Raw genomic sequence first — 17,410 nt, 5'->3', positions numbered from 1 at the left:
GTAATACCTTTCTTACTTGTGGTGCGTCGTCTCCCACGCCACCTCGTGTTGTACTCAGCCACTAAATTCAATCATTTATTTATTTTTTATTATTTTTTGTTATTGCTGTTGTTGCTTGCTTCCTTTTTGGTGAGCTTTCAGCTACATACAAGCGCAGTCAAGCGTACAGTTCAACCATTTTCATTTATATATCAGTTTGTATGTATGTATATGTGTCTGCAGTCCGTCTATATCCTATTGCTATAATTTCGATTATACTTTTATGCCTTTCACAATCCGCTTGTTGTGCATTATTTGCATGTCCAGCAAATCCAGTCGTAGCTGCAATCATTTAAAATCTTGTTTCTTGTTTTTGTTGCTGTTTCTTTTTATTTTTTTGCTTTTTCGTCTTTTTTTTTGCCCTAATCATTTTTTTCAACGTTTATTCCATGCTATCCCATTCCTTTTATGTGTTTGCTTTAGCTTTCTTCGTATAATTCCATCTTTATGTACCCCCATCCCCTTGTTAGATGAGTAGCGAGTGGCATATCCTTCCACCGACCACTCATCACCATCAAATCGTTTATTACGACACTCTTTGTGCTTCCATATATAACCTTCTTTCTATACATACATACATATATACATATATAAATGGCATATAACTTTTCCTCACACACTTACTTACAACCATATTTTCTTCTATTGCAGATAACGAGCTATACTCCGGCACTGTGGCCGATTTTAGCGGCAGTGATCCGATTATCTATCGTGAGCCGCTACAGACGGAGCAATACGACAGCCTAAGCCTCAATGGTGAGTTTTTACTTCTGCACAATGAAATACGTTTTTTTTCTACTATTTATAGCATGTTATTGTTGTTAGTAGCGCAACGTAATTGCATTATTGTTGTGGTAGCCGTGTTGATGGCCAATCGTTGCTTGGTGGTCCCCTTAGTCGTTTGCGCCATCGTTTTGTTATTTTTGGTAATAGGTATCAACATGGTTCGGAATTGTTGTAATATAAAGTATATTGTTGTTGGAAATTGTTGTAATATAAAGTATATTGTTGTTACTGTTAGTGTAGTGCAGCTATAAAGTAGACTCACACCAACCACTCTCAAGTATTGACGACTCAGTCAGTCTTAACTAACAGGCTGAGTGTCTTAGTAGTACTGAGTATCAGTTAACTTCTTAGCCTGAAAGCTGTGCGTTTAGTACTTTGTCAGTATTTGTGTGTAATTTTCATGCCTCTAATCGCGTTTATTTGTGATTGACCATGACAGGAAAAATACTCCTGTACAAAGTGTATGAGGTAATATTTTTAGCTCGAGTCATTAGCGCACTTATCAAACACTATAAGCATAGTGAGTGTTAGCAATTGCTGCTTAGCTCACTTAGTTGTATCTGTTAGCCGTTTGAGTAAAGAGTTAGACTATTGCGAATATCTTTCCGGACTAAAAATGTATTAAAGTTGTTACAGAAAAATATCATTTTCCTAGATTGAACCCAAAACAATATTTAAACCTCAGAGAATTCACGGCCTCAAAACCCATAAATTATAGAAAATTTTCCTCATTAATATAATCATATTTTTTTTTAGAAAATATCACGTAGTCTGAAAATCCGCCAAAGAAATATGCTAGACTTCCTTCAAATTCGACTTTATTTCAAACTTTTAGAGTGTTTATATCAAAAACCTTCACATTGCAGTAAATGATCGATGACTCTACGCAAACGTTGGCTGGCCTTTCTTGAACTCGCAGTAGCATTTTAATTTCAATTTATTATTACAAAAAAGTACACGGAAATTATTAATAAAACGCAAAATATTTAATTATTCATCAATATTTATATTGTCGCCTTCAAAGTAATCCCCACCAGATATAGTACCTACGATTTATCCAGTGTTCGAAACATTTTTCACAAGCCCTTTTTGGAATGGCGTTCAGCTCCTTCAGCGAATTTTCTTTTACCTCCTCGATCGACTAAAAACGGGTTCCACGGAGTAGCAATTTCGGTTTGGGGGAAAAAAAATCACTCGAATCCAAATTTGTTGATCGATGGTATTCATTGCGTTTTTGGGTTTGAATTCATAACATACTATCTATATGTCTCATCGGCAGTTATAACGCTAACCATGGATGTGGGATCGGACAACGCACAATAAAGCAAGTCCAAAGAGCCTTTTTTGCGGCACTCTTTTTGAAAAAAATTCAGTTTTCTCAGAACGAGATAAGCAAGAACGCGTTTCATACTGAAAATATACACGAAAAACATTCGAAAGAGCTCGAGAGAGATGTTGAGCTCTTGTGAAATCTCGAAAGAAAAAAATAGTTTCACAGTTTCCATACAAATCTTTATTATTGCCTCTAAATGATTCTATTTTTAACTCACTACAAGCAAGCCAACGTTTAATCCAATTTTCCTTACACTTGTTATAAGCCTCGGCCGAGATATTCTTCAGTGTTTTCGGCGATACACAAATAGTTTAACTCTTTCGACATCATATTCATAAGCTCATGTATCGTTAATAATCATAATCATGTGTGTATGGTATGTAAGGCCCTCAGCTTTGTTGTCAAGTATCGCTTTTGCGACCTTTACTCGCAGTCGTAACATAGAACCGTGACTAAATTAAGGGCAGGCATGTATAATTGGCATTACAACGCATATACATATAAGTTTCCATAAATTCTGACGTATGTATCTTAATTGAGTCAATTAGTGCACACAATTTACTACTTGACTAAATGCGCATTTTGTCATTAAAAATACACTTTAATAAATTCTGAAAGTACCTTAATTGAGTCAATTGGTTCACAAAATTTACTAACTAAGTAACTTAAGGATTATTTGCATAGCTTACAATATGCTAATTTAGTAAATTGACGGATGGCTATTTTAAAGGCTTGTATTATAATTACAAATTTACATAAATTTTGAATGTATCTGAATTAATTCAATTAGTGCACAGAATTTGCTAATTGAGTAAATTAGGGATTATCCAAAACACTTATAGAGTCGTCTAAAAGCTTTTCAAAAACGTTTGAGGCACAAAATAATCAATATTATTAAGAATTTGAGACACTTACGTCATACAATATTCTAATTGAGTAAAATTAAGGACTGTTTGAAAAGCTTGAAATACAATTGTGAAATAACATAAATTCTAAAATTACTTTAATTGATTCAATTACTGCAGACAATTTACTAATTGTGTAAATTAAGGATTGTCTGAAACGTTAATAAAGCCTTCATTAATGCTTTAGGTAATTAATAATTAAAATTATTTATAATTTGAGATACATAACGCATACAATTTTCTAATTGAGTAAATTAAAAACTTTTTGAAAGGCTTGTAATACAATTATAAATTTATATAAATTCTGAAAGTACCTTAATTGACTCAATTAGTGCACACAATTTGCTAATTGCGTAAATAAGGGAAATAATTGAGTAATCTAAAAGCTTTTTTGGCGCATAATAACCAATATTAGTAGAAATTTGAGACATATAGGACACACCATTCTTTAATTGACTAAATTAAGAACTATCTAAAATGCAATAAGTTGATCGATATGTACTTCTCCGACCTCTAAGACATAGAATTAATCGTTGAAATATTATTTATAGTAATTGTTAAACAAATTAAAAACAAAACGTGCATTATTGTTTATATTCCATTAGTAAAACAAGAAATTGAATACACATTTGCTACTTGCAACAAAAACTATTAGAGCACCATGAAACTATTTAATTAAATGACAATTCATTTTGATTTCCGGTGCTTCGTTTTCATTATTGTTATTTTATTCATCTCATATTTGAAAATAATAAAACACTCTTATTACTTGTTTATTGCAATTCTCTCTTTTCACTTTTTTGCAGCGCCAAATTTTGTCAGCTCTTTTACACAAGGTGACTTTGTGTATTTTTTCTTCAGAGAAACGGCTGTGGAGTACATCAATTGCGGCAAGGTGCGTATAGCAATGAAAAACAACATTTTTATTAAAAACATTTTTTTCCTGAAATCCATAACTTATAGCGCACAGCAGCGGCTTTTTTGTTGTTGCATTTGTACAAGCGTAATTTAAACATTTGTCACGAGTGTTTTTAATTGATTTGAAAGCGTGTTGTAATTGTTTAATTTTTTCACACGCACTCAACGGTACAGCCACACGCGTCGAGTTGAAATGTTGTTTGAAAAACACGAGAGCGAAATTTTATCATAACTCAGTTTTTACAGTTGTCCAAAAAAAGCGTATACATTTGTTCAGTGAACTGATTTTTTGTGATAAGTGGAGCGTTGGTAGTTGAGAGAATATTAAAAACAACGTTTTTTCGCATAAAAATTCAATGACAGCGGGAACGCTCTAGTATGTGGAAATACCGAGCTTAACCAAATATTTTATCAATAATTGTTGTATGTCTTATATGTCTACATATACCATATATATATACGCCTTTTAAAATTTTTCGAAAAAGCCATATTAAAATATGTATCAGAAATATCTAGTTTTGATGAACTTCTTCTTCTAACAAATTTATTCGCCAACTTTTTCGTCAAGATGCATACTGTCAGAAATTTTATACAAGTTATATGATTTCCTTTATATGATTTTAAACTTGATTACAGGAATTGTCCGACAGTTATTTTGCACCACCTTTAACTGTAAGCTTTTTGAATAGGTCAAAGTGCTTCAAACCCAAAGACAACTTTGGGCAGTAACTTTACTACTGCCATTAATTCTGCTACCAGTTCACAAAGTTTTAAAGAGAAAATATAAGACATTTTAATAATAAAGTTAATTTCATATCGGAAGTATATCGGAAGTTCCAAAATGCCTATTGGAATTCGATAGCAGAGACTGTAGAAATATGATCAGAATACTCCGGTGGCGACACACGCCCGCAGAATGGGGCTAGCAGATCGCGAAGACTGCAGGAAACGCCTAGAGAAAGATACCAGGGAAATATTGGTAAGACTACGCTGTAAGCATCTGTGGTCCCCAAGGTATGACACACCGGAAGAGGTATCGATAGTAAGGCCACAGAATCTGTTGAAATTCGCTTCAAGCGCAGGCATCGTAAAAGGATGACTACTCCTCAAGGACCTAGTAATTAAACGCCATCTGGTATCGCAAAGGACCAAAACTGGTCTATACGTAGCTCATTGGCGTACCAGACTAACTAAACTAATCTAATCATAATTAATAATGCATATATTAAATTAAATTCGAAGTGTGTTTGCTTTCATACAAGCTCTTAAATTATTCTGGCATTGACCAGTGCAGCACCGACAGTTTCTAAGAGTATTGATGACTTCCAGAAAATGTATTCAAATCTAGTCTTGCCAAATCTTGTTAGAAGATACAAGACTCTCCATCGAGGCGAATATCGCTTAAAGACGTGGTAAGTCTTCTAAAACATCCTGCTGCTACACTTGTTACCCAGTTTTAGGACTTTTTTCACAGAAGTGAAGGTAACGCCTTCACAGAAAGCTCCCCACCAAACCATTAGAGCAGCTGTTTGGAGGCCAATTGAACCCTTGGAATAAACTTTTTGCCTCGTTGGAAGTTTTCGAGATTTTATCGCTTTGCTTATTGCAAACTATTTCAACAGTGACATTTTTCCCCCTGTAAGGATAATACTTACATATGTCCATTGATCACTTATGATGCCGCTTGCATGTTTTGAATCCAATTTGTCTCAAACGTGTTGTCAAAAGATGACCAGTTGGCAGTGGCTTTCCTGTGGAGACGATTTGGAATAAATCTTGACATTGTTCTGGTCGAGATATATATTTCCTTTGACATAATTTGGTTTTAGCTATGCCGGTTTCTGCGAATGTGTTCGCGAACGGTTTTTATTGCTGAATTGGTTCAAACCACCCGGCGATGACCACAACTCATTTTGTCTTCAACTGATAGACGTTTGGGATAAACGATCAATAGTGCGGTGTTAGTAATCGAAGTAAATATTAAGTGAGTCTCGATCCTTCTCCACCTGGTCTGTCCAACGTAGTAGAGGCCTTCCGCTTTCTCCGCTTCCTCCGGCGAGTACTGCTGGAGTAGAGCTGGAGTGTTTTCTTGCATTCTCCGTTGCCAATGCGCAAAAGCCCATAAATCTTCCACAGAATCTTTCTCCCGAAAACTCGCAACATCTACTCATCCGATGTTATCATCGTCCGTGCCGCTGCAGTACATAGCAAGACGGAGATGATGACTAACGTGTTGAATTTGGTCTTTGTACGTCGAGAGAGAGTTACCTCCAACTCCCATACTACTTTAGTTTAATTACCATATATGTGTGTTCGTACATTCGGCATACACTGTAATATGAAGTAATCCTTGATGCCAGCTCAGTGCTATAATGTGAATACAAATGAACCTTCCAACCAAGCTACCGTAGCTTCTGGCGTATCACTTTTGCTCAGTTCGACCAGGCGTTGTTCTGCTGGAACACAGTTAGTTTTTATTGTTGAAAAGTGTCCAATTATTGACAGTAAAGGTTCGAACTAAGAGTTTGGCTCAACCTCACTGTGAATCCCACCATATCTCTTACCTCCACTCCGAACATAGTTTTCACTGTTGTAGTACGCGAAGATCTGGAAAGCAAAAGTTAAAACTGTTTTTCAAACATATTTGCAAATCTGTGTATAATCTTGTAGTAAATTTGTTTTCTTTTGTTGATTTTATACCCTTAACAGTGCATAATAAGTTTTGCACGAAGTTTTTAACACTCTGAGGAAAATATTTTAGACTCGTCACTATTTTCATTTAGCTGTCTTCCATCTATAAATAGGCGAACTAGTCGCTCAGTTTTTGAGATATCAATCTGAAATATCGCACACTCGTTTTCTCAGTTAAAAGCTGAATATTTTTCGGAACCACTGATATCAAATTACTACATCATATACTTGTAGTTGCCATACAAATTGACCGATAGGGACCAAGTTCTGGTTTGAAAAACTTTTTTAATTGACGAGATATCTTCATGAAATTTCACACAGATCATTACCCAAGATCAAGCTATAAGCTTCAAAGAAATTGTTAAGATCGGACCACTATAGCATATAGTTGCCATACAAACATAACGATGAAAATCAATTTCTTGTAGGGAAAACTTTTTTAATTGACGAGATATATTCACGAAATTTTGCACAGATTATTGTTGAAAGAATCGATATAATCTTTAGTCATATTATTTAGATCGAACAACTATAGCATACATATGCCATAAAATCTGATCTATCAAAACTAAGTCCTTGTATGGGAAACTTTTTTATTTAACAAAATATCAGCACGAAATTTGGCATAGATTCTAGCCCATGGCAGTGCTACAATCTCTGAAAAAATTATTCAGATCGAACAACTATAGCATATAGCTGCCATACAAACTCACGTTCAGTATCAAGTTCTTGTATGGTACTTGTACTTTTTTGTTTGACAAGATATCTTCACAAGCTTTGAAATGAGTTTTTATCGGAGGGAACACTACATTCGTCGAACATATTATTCAGATCGGACCACTATAGCATATAGCTGCCATACAAATTTGATGAGATCAACCTTTTTTTCTATGGAAATCTACCTACCTCTTGAACGTACGTCACTAGCAATTGGAATTATAATTACCAAAAATATTTTTGGTTCCTGTAAATACTGACGGAGTATAATTTGGTGATAATTCAGATATAATAAGCAATTAATTCTGGATAATCAACACCTACACCTAAAAGTTACCACATATTTATTTGCGTCAATACAAAGGCATAATCTCAACATTAATATCGCCGGCTTTCGGGTATGTACGTCATAATTAATTAGCTTATACCAATTTTCCTTCTTTGCACAATGCAGTACAAAACTCCACGCCTAAAGTTTATTAGCAAGCAACCAAGGCATTATTGACATTTTTTGTGCCCCACTTTTTAAAATTACTATATTCTGACGCACTAAACTTCATAAAGTGCGGTCTAATATATTTGACACAACGCTAAAAAAGTAACGCTGCACAAAAGTTATGCCTCACCACATTAAGAGCGCGAGCCTGCCACACGCACACTCACCGCACCAACCGCAAACACATCAATCGCCGTTAATGACGCTCATATTTTCACTGTGGCTGCGTCTGTCGCTGTTTGTGCCGCGCCACAACGCTGCGCCCGCTTAATGTTTGCCTTCGACAGCATTTCAGCTCTGCGTAATTTTCTCGTACATTCCTGTAACTGTTCTTGTTGTTACTCGTCAATGATTTACATTTCGCTTACTTTGTTATTGTTGTAATATTTTTTTACTCATTGTATGTGTATTTGTCATTTCGCCCAAATTTAGGCAATTTACTCACGCGTCGCGCGTGTCTGCAAATGGGACAAGGGCGGACCGCATCGTTTTCGCAATCGCTGGACGTCATTCCTGAAATCACGCCTCAACTGCTCCATACCCGGCGAATATCCGTTCTACTTCAATGAGATACGTAAGTGCAAATATATGCGTTGGCCATTTTTTATTACAAAATTTTTTCCAATTTTTTTATTTCCTTTCCGTTTTTTGTTTGTTGGTTTTCGTGGGCGAGAATTGCCTAATGCCGCCACTTGATTTGCCGTGACATTAAAATTAATGTTGCGATTTTAAAATTCCTTGTCTCCGCTGCGGCATAGCATTCATCCACACAGGCACATATCCACCCATAATATGCCGTCGAATTCATTTTAAATATTCACCTATAAAACTTTTTTAACATTCATGCAATTCATTATATTTATTTCTTTTCTCTACTTCTCCCCCCGCCACGCCACGCCACCGTTGGCTTGCGCTCCACTTGCTGCCGCCTGCTGCTCATCGCCCCGCTTGTGCATTTGTGCCATTTGACAATCGACCAGAATCGGCTAGCAATCTCGTCGAAGGACACTATGGCCAAACAAGCGCCAAATTGATTTATGGCGTTTTTAATACACCAACAAATTCAATTCCCGGCTCGGCAGTTTGTGCATTCTCACTGCAGGTAAGTTCGTCTCAACCTCGAGAGCTATATTTCGTCTATTAGTATATGCGCTTACATAAATTTATATGCTTTGGTGCTACTTGTAATACTGGGATGGTGGTAGCGCGTATTCATGCGGTAGTGTAGTGCTTTGTAAACAGGGTGGTTCAAACGCAAATATTTATACTTAGTAGCTTCCGCTTGAATGAAATAAATTCTGTGGAAAAAATATGCAAAAGTTAGGTGCAAAGCGAACGAAAGCTCGAACAAATTGTTTATAGCTTATAAGTGTTATGAAAGAGCGTTTAAGGAATTTAAATTATATGAACAAAGAGTTCCATATAGCTACATACCGTCTGTAAAATAAATATAACCGCCGCACGTTATTAACTTTTTGCGAATTAATCTTCGAAATTGTAATTCACTTCTTTCCGAAAACATGTAGATCTAAACATACCTTTCGAAGCGGAATCGGAAAAGCCCAAGAACTGCCTACATGCATGTAAATATATATTATATAGTAACAAATATTTTAAAACGTCCAGATCCAGATCCAGAGCATTATGATCCTAAAACCACTTCCGAGAAAGCATCAGCATTTACATAGCAAAGATTTTGTAACCTCTCGCGATTATTACTATTACTCTCTTATTAATCCTGGAATCCCTATAGGAACATTTAGGATTTCCGAACAATTTTTAACCCCTTAATCAGTTTAGTTCATAATATTTGTCTCTGAAAAGACTTCCCTTCTCTTATTTACAAGTATCATTGCTATATATAGAATATATGACACCAAAATAAAAACCCTTGAAGGGTATTTGAGGTATGTCGGTATTTATGGTGGAACATTAAGGATCTCCGAACAATTTTTAACCCCTTAATCAAAGTTCATAATCTCTGAAAAGTATCCTCCCTCTTCTACTTACATCACTGCTATATGTATATAGAGTTTATGATAATGGAATAAAAACCCTTCGAAGGCATCTGCCGTAGTATGATGGGTAAAGTGGCTGTCTAGCGACGAACCTAGGCCTTTAGTTGGCCCATTGTAATGACGTCAAGAAACTTTTGACTGTTAGTTGCTACTATTTTCCTATATAGAGCCTTACAATAGCATAGAAGAAGTCTCCTTATTTCTTCCTCTTCTACCCCCGGATAGCTTTTACAATAGTCGCTATATGACATTCCTAGTCTACTGGCATGTCTGCCTATTAGACAGTAACCTTTTGCTACTCCTACTAGAGTTCGTATATCATTCCTTTTTAATTTATAATAATAGACGACATGTGGGGCCAATATTCCATTTGTGCTGCGTTTGCTTGCTAGTCGCGCTTTAAAATTAATTCCACCAAGCCTCGGATATGTTTGTCAATAAAATATCTGGTAGTTAGAGGCATTTAAATGTCCTCGGTTTCGAAGTCTAAATGTAGTTGTGGTGGTGGTGCCTGTTCTAACGCATCTATCCCTCTGCTGCATAGTTTCTAAGGATATCACTATACCCTAAAATTCATTGTAGGTTTATCGTTAAATAGGTCGTTAGATCTACTAAGGGACCTGGGCATTTTTCACTAACTTCAACGAAACCCAACGCGACTTTGCTGATCTCAAAGCCATCTGGCTTTCTGTATATGAAAATATATTTCTAATTGTGAGCATACTCCTTGTCAGAACAAGAAGGCTTTCTTTAACTGCTCCGATCTCCGCTTCGAAGACACCGCCATGGTCTGGTAGGCGATTTTGGTATCTAGCTTTATAGATAATACACCACTTCCTCGGTTATCTAGCTTGGAGCCATCCATATATATGCTTATACCCTCGCCCTTATCCACCACGCCAATTTCACCTTCTTCTCTGGAAGGGAAGTCAAAAATGGGGACCGATTTTAAATTCAACTCTAAATGATTTCGAAAATCCCCTCATTGAAAGAAACGGGAACCTTTTAGTTGTAACTGAATGCCCTCACGGAGAATCCAAGTAGAGGTACCATTTTCAATAGCTTCTTTTTGACAGATCGCGCAGGAACCGTGTCAAGCTGTCAAGCAACTTTTGTTAAGTATTTCATGGTGAAAAGGTTTACGTATGAAAAACGTTTACAAATCCTTCAACTTTAACTTATGGTCCAGCACGCAGTGAAGTAAATATAGCAGCCGTAGCTGAGAGTGTTGCACCAACTCGGACTGACGTATGGAACGACTTGGCGCATTTTACGTAGAGATCTTAAATTGAAAGCATACAAAATACAAACTGTGCAAGAACGGAAGTCGTTGAAACTTCCGAAGCGACATCGCTTCGCTCTATGCACTCTTGAAAAGTTCCAAGAAGATCCGACGTTTTCGATATAAATTTTGTTCAGGTTACCCCTGATTCTTGTTCAAGAGGTATGTAAACAAACAAAATTGCCACATTTGGGACGAAGAGCTACCTGAAGAGATTCAAGAGCTGCCATTTCATTCCGACAAAACAACGGTTTGGTATGGTTTGTGGGCAGGTGGAATCATCGGTCCATATTTCTTTCTTTAAAAATAATGCCTGTGTGAACATAACCGTCAAAGACGACCGTTATAGCACCAAGATAACCGACTATTTGATGCCTGAAATTGAAGTTCATGATCTCGGCGATATTTGGTTTCAACAAGACGACGCTACTTCCCACACATCGCTACAATCAATTTATTTATTGAGAGAACACTTCGATGGGCAATTAATTTCACGTTTGGGTTCGGTCAATTGGCCACCAGGAATTTGAAGTTTATGTGTTTTTTCTTTAAAAAGTAGGGAACCTCGAAATGGAATTTGCTCCGTGGGAGAACAAAGCACAACAACTGACCGACCTTTATGAAATTAGTCTGCATTTGCGCCACCCTTTATAAATGTTTACACGCGCCACTCTTGCTTCGCGAAATGAGCTTTTTTTGGCCATCACTTAATATTGATTTTTCCGCTTTGCCGAATTCGTATTTAATTTAATTTTACATGCACAAACTTATACATGTAAACATACATGTATATGTACTTAATATGTACATATATTATATATTTTCATATACATAATTATTTTTCATTATTGCTCCACATTGCAGAAAATCGCCGACACATTCGAGGGCAACTTTAAGGAGCAAAGCAGCATTAACTCAAATTGGTTGCCAGTCAATAATGCCAAGGTATGCAATATACACATATATATATATGTATTTGTATTTTCTCTCGATTTTTCATTATTTTCGCAATTAAAATGCCACAATTTTCAGTACACAAATCCACAGAAAGGCAAGGGTTGCAGAGTGCCCTTGCACAATACATTATATTGGTATATATACTATAGTTTTTATACCTGGAACAAGATATATTAAATTTGACACAAAGTTTGTAATAAATATGAACGCCAGGGATCTTATAATGTTTATACATTGATATATAAATGATCAGCGTGAGGAACTGAGTCCTTTAGGTCCGTTCGTCTCTATGTCCATCTGTCTGTATATACGCGTTATAATCCTTAGTCTTTGAGATATCGATCTGAAATATGGCACACACCATTATCTCTTCAAGTAGCTGAAAATTTATCGAACCCGGCGATATCGGACCGCTATATCATATAGCTGCCATAAAAACTGAACGATCCCAATCAAGTCCTTGTATGAAAAACTTTTTTATTTGTCTAGATAGCTTCACAAAATTTGTCATGTATTATCCTTGAAGACCCGGCTACGATCTCCAAACAAATCATTCTGATCGGATTACTATAGCATATAGCTGCCATATAAGCTACTCGTACAAAATCAAGTCCTTGTATAAAAAACTTTTTTATTTGACATGCTATACTCAAAAAATTTTGTACGGATTATTTTCGAAGTCCTGGCTATAACCTCCCAACGAATCGTTTAGATCAGATTACTATAGCATATAGCCACCATACAAACAGAACTATGCAAATCAAGCCCTTGTAATTTGACAAGTTATCTTCACTATATTTGGCACAGACTATTTTCTCAGGCCAGGCTATAAGTTCGAAAGAAATTATTCAGATCGGCTCACTATAGCATATAGCTGCCATATAAACTGAGCAAACAAAATCTAGCCTTTGTACGAAAAACTTTTTTATTTGACAAGCTATCTGTACGAAATTTGGTTCAGACATTTTTTCAAATCCTGCCTGCTATCTACGAAAAAACGGTTCAGATCGAACCACTTTATCATATAGCTGTCATACAAACTGACCGTTTAAAATCCGTTTATATACCTTTTATGCCATAATAAATCCAACTGTGAAGGGTATTATAACTTCATTGCAGACGAAGTTAACATTCTTTTCCACCAATTTAATATCGACATGCAAACCAACACACACATGAATGTCAACAGCGTCGCTTTGTCACTATATACAAACATTTGTGTGTGTGTGTGTACTTTCAATTAAATTGGCCTCATACGCGCTGGCACTTAACCACTCATTTTTATTGATATGCCACAAACCGCAGTTGATGTCGTGTCGCGCACTCATCCACTGCCACACCCGCATCCACTCCAGCGCCCGCCACTTGGATATCCACATCATCCATCTGCGCGTCTGAGTGCATATTTAACTGAAATGCGCACAAATTAAAATTCATTTAATCGTGATTGACTTTTAATGCGACTACATAAACATCTGCTTAATCGCTTGCATACATATGTATATCGCTGTGTGTTTATATGTATGTGTATATGTATGCATGTTTTGTATACAGCTACAAGCGTAGTAGGTAGTACTTTCGGTTTTTAAGTGGCCAATTAGCGGATGTGCGCACACATTTCTACACACACACACATACACCTATACATTCACCCTCAGGCTAATTTGGTAAAGAGTCAACAAAATTTGTAGATTACAATAAATATGTAAATATGTATATTTACGCAGGTATCAGCGCGCATCCTCAGCGGATTACATAGTTGGTGTTAAACTAATTTGGCGATTTATTTAAAAAATCGCATTTAATTACCTTCCAATTAATCCTCTTAATCCAATCCAATTAATCCTCTACCGGTGCTATACTTTACTTGATATGTATACAAAATAAACGATCTGCTGGTTTTGAAAATGATTTAGAAATGTGCATTTGCCAAAAAACTTTAAAATTAATTAATTAAAAATCGAAATTGGTTGATTAAAGAATCCCAATTATTTAAAAAGTTGAGGCTAAAAATTGGTGTGATGGTATCGATGATAAGTGAAATCGATTCAAAAACACGCATACATTCGTATTACTGTAGAACTAGAAGTTATGAGTTGATTGGTTGGTTGCTTGAAAAGTGATTCCCAGGAGAGGCTGACCACATGCGGTCGCACTTAAGCCATCGTCAGACTTATTTTGCTTGTAAGTTGTAACCAATTATGCCCAGCTTTTCAATTCCATGGAATTAACACAAATATCTGAAAATTTTCCAACCTAACTGCCCAATATCTTCGAAATTGAAACGTTGGAAACAGTGGAAGATATCCCGTCTCAGCCGACTGTAGGTTGAGCATTCACAGAAGTAATATTCTAGCATCTCATCATCCTCCGCATATGCTTTCCATTTTGGCCATAATACTTTGCAAAAATTCGGGAGGTGGGATCCTTTAGATAGATGGACTGTGATAGCATTTTCAGTGTTAATTCGTTCCCTCTGACCTAAAAGCAGAAACTTCCGCCATCAATACTACGCCAAAGCACTTTTATGCTTCCCCTGTTATGCAAGTGAGATATTCCTCAAGAGTCCGTTGCTTCAAGTAACCCTCGAAGGACCCTCGAAAGCTTTGAATTCTTTTGTTTAGCGTAACGGAACTGCATTCCCGGTTACCCCCGAACGATCCAGCTAATCTGCCTTTTCATTCTGACTTTTTCCTATATGACTGGCTACCCAGACGATGAGTTTTTCACTGCAAGTCTAATTATTGCCTTCTTACATAATCTTTCTCACTAAGGACCTTCCCGGTTTGCAGCTATCTGTCAGTTAAGTTCTGGTTAACTTAACAAAGACTCGTTTCTTTCTGTAAAGAATCTTATTTTAACTATAACTTAACTAACAGATGGCTCCTAACCAGACGTTGAGAGAGCAGACCTAAGACTTCGTATAAATAGTCGCTACGGATAGCCTTTATTGCCGCTTGGCTAACCAGTAGAAAGTTATTGGACTTGCTGTTTCACACTGAAGCCCACTTGACGCCTTCTATTATTCCAATAATTTCAGATTAAAACACTGAATTGTTGTCTTAAGCTGGTGTTTTTGTATGGATTATTACAGCAGAAGCTTGTGAAGGCTGTTTCTGTTCCTACTTTCTTTATTCCTTGGTTGATATTTATAAATTTCGCCTTCGTTAATTGTACCATTGGTCCAGTCCTATCACCTGGAGAAGAAAAACGTTGTGTTTGTCTCTGTTTTAAATCTCATTTTCGTGGCCACTTTGACAATTTAACACGATCTCTGTAACAAAGCCAATATACCGAGTGGGGTCATTTTGAGGCAATCTCTCTTCTGCAATAGTTCCAACAACTCCTTGAAGCTCTGCATTCAAAATGTACTCTCCAGTCTTACTTTGTTTGAGAGTGCAATGGCCTTAACCCTTAAAGATGAAGAGTTCGGTAGTGCAGTGGTCTTACCCCTTAATGATGAGGAGTTAAACTAGGAGATTCTCGTATTTCCTTTGCGATAACATGGAAGAATATTTTATGGTTGAGAGCCTAAGTGTTCCAAATTTATTAAGAACCTTTTATATTTATCGCGCCGATTCAAATTTCCCATTCGTCACCACTTCTTATTCAAAAATAGTTTAAAAATTCATAAAATAAAAGCATTTTCTGTCTCAAAAGTTTAGTTATACATCATCATCTTCATATTCTGCATCTCCCACTAGAGCATAGGGTCTTGTGCCTTTTGTTATAAAAATCGTTTTAATGTTGTGCAGACTACCAGAGTGGGGAGAATTTCTCGATACTGGTTTCCAATCTGGAACTTTTAATCCATTTTAAAATTAACTCTTATTCGAAGTGGTAGGTTTCCCATGATAATTGTAATGATAAAGCGGTTCTTTAATGACTAAATACTTATTAGTAGACTTCGTCGAAGTCTCTGGACGATACTGCTGGCTCAATGGCAGCTCCCTCCTACCCCTGTCCTACGATATGAGCCTACCGACTCTTGAGGGTTTGATATCATAGAAACTCGGGATTTATCAAGAATTCAGTGTCCGTTCCCACGACAGTCGGGTCTACGTAACCGCAACAGACCAATTCCGAGTGACACAAAACCTCTCTGAGACTTTCCCACCCTATAGCTGCACGCTGTCCGGGACTGCAGCGCTATTAGCAGATAACCCTCAGATCTAAATGTCCTTCACTATCCGCAATTTGCGGTTAATTCATGTGCCTACGGCTCGGCAATCACAGATTAGCCCGTATCCGCAACCGGAATATATATTTTTTACATATATTTAATTGTGAGTGAAAAAATATATATTAGGAAGACCCAAATCTTAGTACATATGTATACACAAGTTGTATAATATCATATAATATACATTATTATTCATTATTGGCCCAGGCACCACTTACGTGGTTATAGCCTAGTTGACAACTGCGCAGCAGTCGTTCTTCCTTTTGACTGTTTGGTGCCAATTGGATATTCCAAGTGTAACCAAGTCCTTGTTTACCTGGTCTTTCCAACGGAGTGGAGGTTTTCCTCTTTCTCTGCTTTCCCTGTAGGGTACTGTGACGAATACTCTCACAACTGGAGTGTTTTCATTCATACAGGCCTCATGACCTATCCAGCGTAGCCGCTGTCTCTTAATTTGCTGAACTATGTCAATCGTCTTATATCTCGTACAGCTCATCGTTCCATATATCTTCCGCAGAACCTTTCTCCCGAGAACTCTTAACGCCGATTCATCACATCATCACGTCATCGTCCATGCCTCTGTCCCATATAGAAGAGCGGGAATGATGAGGGGCTTGTAAAGTTTGGCCTTTGTCCGTCGAGAAAGGACTTTACTTCCCAATTGGTTACTCAATCCAAAGTAGCACCTGTTGACAAGAGTTATTCTGCGTTGGCCTCGAAATCCAACGCAGAATAATATAGAATAGTTATGATGATCTGTATCTGACTCTCTTTTCTCTCTCTCTCTCTCTCTCTCTCTCTCACTCTCTCTCTCTCTCTTAAACCGTTGTTTGGTACCCTTCAAGCTCTGTCCCTCCGAACTCTGAAATGTTAAACTAAAATTTTCCGATTAAAGATTTTAGTCCTTTCTACAAGGATGGAGACAAGTAAGCTACCACACCTCAAGTCCAACCAAAAGAATTCGAACGCTGAGCTCAAACACCTTCTCTTGCCTTTAATTTTCTTGCATACTCAAACTTTCATACTCTTCTCCATATACTGACAGCACAAACCTGCCTTGTTTGCAATTCATTTTTGCATAACTA

The 17,410-nt window shown here is 36.9% G+C and overlaps 1 protein-coding gene across 2 annotated transcripts in view; it reads left to right on the top strand.

Moving 5' to 3' along the window:
* The window catches only part of LOC120768110 (semaphorin-1A), a 490,487-nt gene that overhangs the window by 418,502 nt on the left and 54,575 nt on the right, over nucleotides 1–17,410 (top strand). For both annotated transcript variants that reach the window (XR_005704731.1, XM_040094657.1), the window contains 5 exons: nucleotides 691–795; nucleotides 3,870–3,958; nucleotides 8,318–8,459; nucleotides 8,866–8,987; nucleotides 12,050–12,130. Coding sequence is in view for 1 of the 2 variants with exons in the window: in XM_040094657.1 (XP_039950591.1) it covers nucleotides 691–795; nucleotides 3,870–3,958; nucleotides 8,318–8,459; nucleotides 8,866–8,987; nucleotides 12,050–12,130 (539 nt within the window). In the remaining variant the exon portion in view is untranslated. The remainder of the gene's footprint in view (nucleotides 1–690; nucleotides 796–3,869; nucleotides 3,959–8,317; nucleotides 8,460–8,865; nucleotides 8,988–12,049; nucleotides 12,131–17,410) is intronic.

The sequence above is a fragment of the Bactrocera tryoni genome, chromosome 2, assembly GCF_016617805.1.
Source record: "Bactrocera tryoni isolate S06 chromosome 2, CSIRO_BtryS06_freeze2, whole genome shotgun sequence".
In the NCBI taxonomy this organism is placed as follows: Eukaryota; Metazoa; Arthropoda; class Insecta; order Diptera; family Tephritidae; genus Bactrocera; species Bactrocera tryoni.
Note: the sequence above shows the minus strand (reverse complement) of the source record. Positions and strands in the feature narration are given on the sequence as shown.